The sequence below is a fragment of the Pteropus alecto genome, unplaced genomic scaffold (assembly GCF_000325575.1).
Source record: "Pteropus alecto unplaced genomic scaffold, ASM32557v1 scaffold12, whole genome shotgun sequence".
Classification (NCBI taxonomy): Eukaryota; Metazoa; Chordata; class Mammalia; order Chiroptera; family Pteropodidae; genus Pteropus; species Pteropus alecto.
The window spans coordinates 9,302,095-9,312,076 of record NW_006432669.1 but is presented as its reverse complement, the minus strand read 5'-3'; the positions used below and the strand labels follow the sequence as shown (position 1 = coordinate 9,312,076).

The following is a 9,982-nucleotide window of genomic DNA, read 5'->3' as shown; positions in this document are numbered from 1 at the left end:
CAAACATCAATTATCTAGACATTTCTTTTTCCTCTTTACCAACACAGAATACCACTTCCTGGAGATTAATCTTTCTTTCATAATTCAAGTTTAGAAGGTTGAGGGAAATTACTGGTATAGGCTATATCGTCTTTACACTGAATTTTTGTAAACATTCCTGGTATCATTTAGAATAACAAAACATGCATGAATCGTGTGACCCTATAAAACAGTAGCTGCTGGAGGGTAACAGAAACCAACAGGCAAAGGTGTTTTCCTCAGGTAAAAACAGTGAGAATGAAGCATCCCACCATCCTTCTGCTGTTATGTCTGCCAGTCTGCTCCGCTTATCCCCTGAATAGAGGAGCGAAGAAGGAAGAGGACCCAAACCTGGATCTCCTTCAGGTACTTACTTAATAGTGGCTGCCATTCCAGCCATTGGCCAGCCCAAGCAGGAAAACAAATGTGCCTGTTAGTTTTGCAACACAGAGCAGAATGATTTGATTGAAGGTTACTGTGTCGCTATAATTTAGAATTAGACAATATTAAAGTGCTGGAGGTGGAAAGTCCCTTCATTTTCACAGAGAAGGAAAGAAAGGCACAGAAAGGGGATAGAATTAATCAAAGCTATACAATAAAATAGTAGCAGCACTTCAGGTGCTAAACAAAAATAACCAATGGAAGGAAAATGCATAAAACAACTCTTGCTTTAGAATTTCTTTAGTTAAAATAATTAAGGAGAAAGAATTACTGATTTTGATCTCCAAATAATATCAGATAATAATGTTTATATGTTATTTGTCATGTTTTAAAAACACTTATTCCACTTTATTGTCTTGAAACTAGTCTATATTAGCAAAGTGGAAAAAAATGTATATTCACCTAAACTCTCCACACAATTATGGCAAGGAGGGTTTCCTTTTCTTTAAATATGCTGAACCTGAATTTTTAAATCTAAATTGTTTACTTCGTTGACAAATTAAATTGCAATAAATTTACATTTTAGTATGAAGATAAAAAAATGAGTCTTAATAAAATATCAGATTAAGCGTGATAATACTTCTGTTTCAATAAACTAGGTAATAACTAAAATAGATCATGAAATAATGGATAAATGGCTAAAAAAATTTTAAGAAGTCCTTAAAACTGTATTTATGATCCCATTAGCACTACCTGGAAAACTACTACAACCTTGCAAAAGACGTGAAACAGTTTGTTAGAAGAAAGGACAGTGGTCCTGTTGTTAAAAAAATCCAAGAAATGCAGAAGTTCCTGGGGTTGGAGGTAACGGGGAAGCTGGACTCAGAAACGCTGGAGGTGATGCGCATGCCCAGGTGCGGAGTTCCCGACGTTGGCGACTTCAGTACTTTTCCCGGCATGCCAAAGTGGAGGAAAACTCGCCTTACTTACAGGTGATGGGTCCCAGGAGGCTTTCACATGATACTGAGATTTCACAATTGATTCTCTCCGGGGAAAATATTAAATTCTTCAAATGTTCTCATACAGGATTGTGAATTATACACTGGATTTGCCAAGAGATGCTGTTGATTCTGCCATCGAAAAAGCTCTGAAAGTCTGGGAGGAGGTGACTCCACTTACATTCTCCAGGATTTATGAAGGAGAGGCTGACATACTGATCACTTTTGCAGCTAGAGGTAAAAAGCAAACACAAACATTAACAACAAAAATATTTTGAGATGCATCCATTTACCTGGTGTTGTTTTATTGGAAAAGTTTCTCATTACCTATCTTTCCAATAAAAAACATTTTCTCTATTAGAACATGGAGACTTTATCCCTTTTGATGGGCCAGGAATGGTTTTGGCTCATGCTTTTTCACCGGGGCCAGGAATTAATGGAGATGCTCACTTTGATGATGACGAAAAATGGACAAAGGATACATCAGGTTAGTTATACATGCCTCAGAATGATTTTGGTTTGTTTTATAGTTGGGAAAGGACCAGCAGAATATATTGCTGTTTTAATGGTTATTGAAAACATGTTCGATGTCTAAAAATTATGTTCTCTGTCTTAGTATAAGCACAATATAGGAAGCATCATTATTTCTTTGATTACCATGGTTACTGTGTGATCTTAGAACTGTCTTTAAGGACAATTTCTCATTATATCGAATTGCAGATATCCAAGGGATAACGTATTGTATTGAATCTACACCAACATGTGCTCTAGATATTACTTATATCCAAGTGGGGAAAATTTCCTCTGCTTACTTATTTATTCTTAAAGGAGAATTAATTTCCTTCCAGAAACTTAGTTTCTAGTTTAGGTTTTTCTGGTTAGAATATCATTTTACTCTCTCTAGGGTAAGAGGGGTTTTCATAGACTCCTTCTGAAGGAAAAACCTTACCCCCAAATAAAATGTCTGAACTTTTTTTTCTTCTTAGGTAGAAGAAATTTTCTCAGTTCATAACTGTATACTTTGAGGAATGGCTTCCAAAGTTCTCAGTTAGCTAAAACAAATAACACTACTTCTGAAACTTAATTGCCATTTATAATCAAAATGCAAACATTATCTCTGTAGGGAGTATAGATGTGAGGTTAGTGCTGAATAAAATTCTTTGTTTTGATTAGATTAACAACTTCTTTTTGTCAAAGAAACATTTCCTCAGAGTCTGAGATGAGAACTTTAAAAAGTGAAATTGACTTTCTTGGTATGTCAATCATAATTACCCAAGGCCTTCCAATTTCAGCATTCTGATTTTTTTATAATATGAAGAAAAAAATCTGAATACGACTAGTGCTTGTGTGGCCAAAATCTCTTTTGAGACAAATGCTAGACATGATTTGGCATGTTATGTTTTTAAATCAATCTTACAGATCTTATGACATTTATCTTTATTAATTATTTTAACCCAATATGTACTGAATAAATATCATGAGGCTGAAAAATTATGCAGGCAATATTCCAATGGCAAATGACAGCACAAAGATTGTTTAAGGATTTCAGAGTTCACAAGAATAAACTATGTATGATTCATTTAACTGAGACTGTAACCAGCCAATGTCAATACATCGAAACTGTGTTTAGCTTTTCATTGACAAATAAAGAGAAACATTTATTGATGTGTTAAGCCAGTAGGTTCATTCCACTCCAGAATACAAGAAAAGAGACCTGCTTCTCATGAAGTGAATAGGCTTCTGAGGCTGGAGAGGGAATTTGGATATGGTTGGACACTGTCTCAAAGATTGATGTCGATAATGAGCTTTGAAATACACTTGGCTTTCCATTAAGTGTGTGATCGATCAATCGATGGATCAATTAACCAAATTCAAGGCCGAAAAAGCCCTGTGTGCTTCCAGGAAGTAAACAAATACAATACACAGCTGACATCTGCAATGTACATATATTGAAGGAATAAACTCTTATTTACGATTTCTTAAATAGGGACCAATTTATTCCTTGTTGCTGCTCATGAACTTGGCCATTCCCTGGGTCTCTATCACTCGGCCAACTCTGAAGCTTTGATGTACCCAGTCTACAACCCATTCACAGACCTGGCCCGGTTCCGCCTTTCTCAAGATGATGTGAATGGCATTCAGTCCCTGTATGGTGAGTGATGCTGGAAAAATTGGGCCTTGTAGCTTTGCAGTGGTGATCTTCAGGAAAGCTTTAAAATGCTGCAGAAAACATTTGCGAGTCAACTCAGAGTATTCTGAGAACGTTCGGAAAGCATATGCATTGGCAGAAGCATCACGTTTCTCCTAATGTTTGCATCCTCATATCTGTTCCCTTTAGGACCTCCCAGTGCTTCCCCTGATGACCCTGTGGTGCCCACAGAATCTGTGCCTCCTGAGACACCAGCCATGTGTGATCCTACTTTGTCCTTTGATGCAGTCAGCACTCTGAGGGGAGAAATTCTGTTCTTTAAAGACAGGTCAGACCAGAAAATTATATTTTTCTATCTATTCTTTTTGATATATAATGCTTAGAAAGGAAATCTGACACAGATTTTAAATAAAATATTTACACTACATTTTAAAATCATTCAGATCTGGGTTTTGTTGCATTTTGCCATGTTTTAAAAATTATTCAGATCATTTATACAGACTTACAAAGATGATTCTTGGTCATTAGAAAGTAAGGCTGATGAAGGCAGTGGTTTTTATCTGTTTTTTTAACTTTTAACTTTTATAACTTGAGCCTAGAATAGGTCTGGCACATGCAATGAATATGTTAAATATATGAATAAATGCTACTTTTTCAAAACGGACACATAATATACACATTGTTTTACAGACTTTTGGAATGCATACTATGCTAAATAATTAGTACTTCATCAACACATCTCTTTCCACATATTTTATTACCCTGATATAAGGAGAATGTTGTAATATGGACTTGTGAATTACCGTAGGCTGAAAGAAAGAAAAGAATATGTTCCTTTAAAAAATATATAAAGGAGAATAACAACTGTAATTAATTTTTCATTACAGATATTTTTGGCGCAGATCCTTCTGCAGACCCAAACCTGAACTTCATTTGATTTCTACATTTTGGCCCTCTCTTCCATCACACTTGGATGCTGCATATGAAGTTCCTAGCAAGGATACCATTTTTATTTTTAAAGGTTAAGTACAATATAAAAATTTTTGACTTGAGAAAAATCTTATTGCAATAATTTCATCAAGACATGAATTTTCTCCATTTTATTAAATTTTGGATAGTTTGAATTTTCTCCATTATAATAAATTTTGGATGGTTTATTATTGCAAGACTAGTGCTAATGCTTAAATAAGACATGTACAAAGAACATTAAAAGTGTTATTTTAAAATATTCAATTCAAATATTCAAATAGATGATATCTCATATTCACATAGAAAAAAATCAATATAGTAAGAATGCCAATTTAGCTATAGACACGAGGAATTTTTAGTTCAAGTGCCAAAATATTTTTCGTGGATCTTGACATTTTAGTCCCATATGGACACTCAAAGGCCATGAATAGCCAAGATATTCCCACTGAAAAATAAGATGAGTGGAAATGTCCTGCGTTATAAGGCCTTAATAGATAAGATAATGCACTATCAGTGTAGAGATAGAAAGTAACTAATGGAACTATCCAGGCTTGTTGGCTCCTTTGCTAGTTTTAAACTATTGTTTTCATTTATTCTATTGGTAATATGCTATTTGAGCTTCTATTACTTCTTGAGTTTTGTTACATATTTTTCTAAGAATTTGTCGATTTCATCCTTTTTCAAATCAACTAGTATATTTTCAGAGTATTAGTTTGTTGTCATTTCAATTATTGTTGAAGTTTTGTTCCCTTTTTCATTCCTAATATTGAATCTTCATGCTTTTCTCTATCAATCTCATAGGATAATTGGATATTTGACAATTTTAACGGTCTCAGAGAACTAACTTTTGGCTTTGTTAATCATCCTATTGTATTTTGATTTGCTATTTAATTATTTCCTGTCCATATCCTTATTTCCTTCATTTTTGTTTTCTTTGAATTTATTCTGTTACTGTTTTTAATAACCGAAGTTTGATACTTAACTTTTTAATTCGTAGCCTTTCTTTTTTTTTTAATATAAGCATTTATGCCTGTAAATATCCCTTTCTTCCCAGCTTTTGCTTCATCCCACAAGTTTTGATATGTAGTATTTTCATTTTCTTCATTTAAAAAATTTTTTCCCTTGACTCATAAGTTATTTGGGAGTATTTTTAGATGTCAAATTGTAAGAGAATTTTTAAAAATGTATTTTCAGTAATTTCATTTTTATGAAGATTAAATGGAATAATGTACAATTACATTGGAAATCGTAAAAGGTTATACACCTCTAAAATATTGTTACTATTTGGTAATTTATTTATCGCTTGCAATGTGCCAGGCACTGTGCTTGTTAGTGGAAGTCAAAACTAAAAAATGCTCATATTTGAGAGATAGTAGCAGAAATGAGTCATCAAAATACCGTATGATAAGTGCTGGGATTAAGGGAAGCCAGGGTGCTGTGGGAATCCCAGGGAAGCGCACTTGACCCAGACCCAGGGTTCTGCAAAGATCTCTGAAAGGAAGTGATGTTTAGGATGAGCGTTAAAGGAGAATAATTTGCTGTGTGGAAAGGAGCTGGGTATGTAAAGAATGGAAAAATCTTTAAGAAGAAGGAACTATTTATACAAAAGTAAGAGTGTATATAAAACTTCTCAGGTACAAGTCATTCAGTTCAGGTGAAGCAAGAGAGATACCCAATAGATTAATTAGCATTTTAAATTAGTTAACCTGGCAGTGATGTGAGGAAGGGACTCAGGATTGGCACAGGAGGGGCGATGTAACAAAGTAAAAGCAGAGAGACTGATAGGATTGCATTGTGCTAATTCACTCAAATTTGTGTGGATTCTTAAGTTATTTAGAAGCAGCACAGACTGGACAAGGTGACCATGAGATGCCCAAAGGAGGTATTCAATAAGTAATTGACTTATTGTTGTGAAGCTTAAGAGAGAGTTCTAAGTTAAATTTTTAGGTTAAGGAGTCACCAGAAATTATAAGAAATAACTAGTACTAGTCATTGTAATTTATAGATAATAAATATAAGACTCAGAAAGGGCAGTGGACCAGAGTTATCTACTCATTTATTTGTTCAATTATTTATTCATTCACTCATTTATTTGTTCACTCATTCAGGGAATGTTTATTAAATACCAGCTCTGAATTGGGCATTGAGTTAGTAGTCAGAATTAAAACCTTCCTCTTTTTTCACAACGATGCACTAAAATTATTTCTAAAACCAACAGGCTTCACTGAAAATTTTTTGGGTTTCTTTTTTCAATAGGAAATAAGTTCTGGGCCATCAGAGGAACTGAGGTGCAAGCAGGTTATCCAAGAGATATCCACACCCTGGGTTTTCCTTCAACCATAGGGAAAATTGATGCAGCTGTTTCTGATGAGGAAAAGAAAACATACTTCTTTGTAGAGGACAAATACTGGAGGTAATATGTGATTGGAATGACTTTGTATGGAGCTTAAATTAGGAAAATTATTTTTTTCTTTAAGCAAATCCTCCACTCCCATCCTCTAACTTCCTCTAACTTTAAACTTCCTGATTATGACGGAGGCAACTTATAGTTATTCAACTTCCCATATATAATAAACCACTCTCAGAATGGCTGATTGCTGGGTCATACATCCAGACACCAAAAGGCATTAGGAGAGACCGAGTGAGATGTCCATACAATGGCCACCATATGAAGCCTAGCTGTGTCAGGCTATAAAGACAAGGGCTGCAAGGCAAGTGTGATAGAGAACCAAAAGTATATTTTTAGCCAAATGATTTAAATCACTTTGCATCTCATGTGTATGCAGTCTTCATGCATTTGTGGCAGAAAGGCATTTGGGCTCTATGTGTCTAGATTTAGAAAATTGACTTCAGACATCTACATTGGACCTCTGTAAAACAGTGTGATGTCCTTTTTTCTAGAGAAAATAATTTCATATGCTGAGCTTAAAGTCCAGGAAAGTCACATATTTCTTAGTCAAAAAACTGTTTAACACTTTCCCTATCACTTGAGAATTGTCCAGGATTCCACAACATAAACATGACATGTACCATTGCATGTAATGGGGCCTCTGCACAACATTGAGTTGTATTTCTTTCACTTGGTACAGATTTGATGAAAATAGCCAATCCATGGAGCAAGGCTTCCCCAGACTGATAACTGATGACTTTCCAGGAGTTGAACCGAAGGCTAATGCTGTATTACAGGCATTTGGTAAACGACACTCATTTCATTGCAATGGGGACACTTTGGGGGATTTTATATCAAAATGGTGTGGAAAATCAATACAATGTTTAAGGCTTTCAATCTTATATCCTTTTAACTCCAAATTCCTGAAATTTTTAACTTTCTAATTTATGCAAATTTGGTTTAAATATTGTTTTTCTTAAATTATTTCCAAGTCTCTGTTTCACACCTACACATGAAATCAAAGGATACTTCCTCACACCATAGCCATTAACTTTCAGGTCACTACGTTAGCATAAAATACAACCAAGTATGAGCCAGGTTTACTGGTTTAATGGCTGGTTGTCATTTTCCTCTGTCTCTATATTTCCTTTATCCTGTTGTCCATTCTCTCCTTTCCCATCCAAAGAGACTTTGTCTGGTCTTCTGTTGCAATCTGCAATTGTCTGTATTACATAATTCATTTGTAAATAAACAACAGTCCTCCTATATGCTCAAAATAGACAGAATTTGATTCCTGGTAGTGAGCAGATAGGAAAGTAAAACTTGTTCTTGTTCTGAATGAATGTTGGAGAGGACTGCCAGGGCTTGGGAATCATAAATGCTCATGAGACGATGATCTTATGACTAAAATAATTTGACCTTAATGTATGCAAAGCAGGAAGTGGCCTTTAGTGCATTTTATCATCAGCCTAATTCTCTTGGATCCAGTTTCCTCCCAAGCTGGTATTTAGGATCTACTGGGAGAAGAATGAATTGAGAAGAAAGTTAAGAATACATTAAGGTTTTAAAACATCATAGAATTTTATCAATTAGATTTTATAAATCTAAAACAATTTAATGTTTTAGGGCACTGGCTTTGGAGTCAGACAAATGAGATGGAGTGTATCCTCCATCTTTTGTTAGACATAGTACCTTGGAAAAATTGCAATATCACCCTAATTTTCAGGTTTTCCCTCATTAGTAACACCATATGCTTTTTTTGTAAGCATAGATGAAATAAAACATGTAAAGAACTTAGCACAGTGCTTGGCACAAAGTCACCACTTAATAATTGCTATTCATTATTAATTTACTCTTATTCTGAGTTATGCATGTTGCAAAATTGATTTTCTTGAAGAATGCTTCATTGTCTTCCTCATCTATATTTACAGGATTTTTCTATTTCTTCAGTGGATCATCAAAGTTTGAGTTTGACCCTAATGTCAGGATGGTGACACGTATATTGAAGAGTAACTACTGGCTATGGTAGGTGAGATATGGAGAAGAAAGATCCCTTTTAAATGAATCTAATAATTACATGATTATTACAAAATTATTATTATTATTTTATATATTAATTTTATATAATAATATTACAAAATGATTTTTTCCTCATGTCCAGTGGCCAAAGAAGATGACCCTTGCAGACATCTTCTTTACATGTCATGCAGCATTTATCTGGACTGCTTCAAATGTTGTTGGATTACATTGAGTAGAAATAGGAAATAGCCACGTGCAATAGGTAGAGACTGTCTCCAAGGGTGTCTCATTTACTGTTTAATAAAGATTTTCATTTGGGGCCTGTTTCTTACTTTTTAGAATAATTTATTTTAATACAATGACTATGCTGTAGACTGAGCATTTAACAGATGTTCTGTTAATAAGTGTAGTAAGAACACATACTCCATGGATGGGACACAAGGCTGTCATATACCTTCTCCTCTTCTATTAACCAACGAGATCTTTATTTTTACCTCTCAGATATTGTAAATGTTTCTTACACATCTAAGAAAGAAACAACTTAGTCAACAGTTGTTCTGTAGGACTGGTTCTGGATAAAATTGGAAAATAGAATTCTAGAATATTGGAGCTTAGGAGCCTGGCAAATCATCAGTTCATGCTGGGCTTAAATCTCATCTGTGTCATCCCCATTTTACCCTAGGGAGGATAAGTCCCTATATTTCCTCACCTGCCAAAGAGACCAAACGGTACTCTCTTGCAGGTGAGGGACTGGCCTCCCTTATCATACCACAGATGTCCCCTGGGATCTTGACTTCCTACATATGTTGCCATCAAGCTAGAAAGCAAAGTAAAACCCTCCAGGCTGAGGGGACACTCAAGGTTGTGAGTTTAATCTACATTTTGTATGTAATTTTTTGTTTATTCTCACTTTGTATAGATTTCCATGGGGTGAATATACGAAATTTTATTTATTCAATCCACTCTTGAAGGGCATTTAGGTTGTTTCCAATTGGAGTCCATTGTGTACAGAGCTCCCATGGACATTCTAATGGTTTTTGAATGGCTTTAGTCATTTCT

At 34.8% G+C, this 9,982-nt stretch overlaps 1 protein-coding gene across 1 annotated transcript; it reads left to right on the top strand.

The window, feature by feature from the left end:
* The first annotated feature begins 274 nt into the window (after positions 1–274).
* On the top strand, positions 275–8,980 carry MMP10 (matrix metallopeptidase 10). Its single transcript, XM_006907515.1, has 10 exons — positions 275–384; positions 1,147–1,391; positions 1,486–1,634; positions 1,759–1,884; positions 3,385–3,549; positions 3,736–3,874; positions 4,434–4,567; positions 6,772–6,928; positions 7,605–7,708; positions 8,836–8,980. Exons 1-10 carry the CDS (start codon positions 277–279, stop codon positions 8,931–8,933), a joined length of 1,425 nt encoding a protein of 474 aa, XP_006907577.1. The 5' UTR covers positions 275–276; the 3' UTR covers positions 8,934–8,980.
* Positions 8,981–9,982: the final 1,002 nt, after the last annotated feature.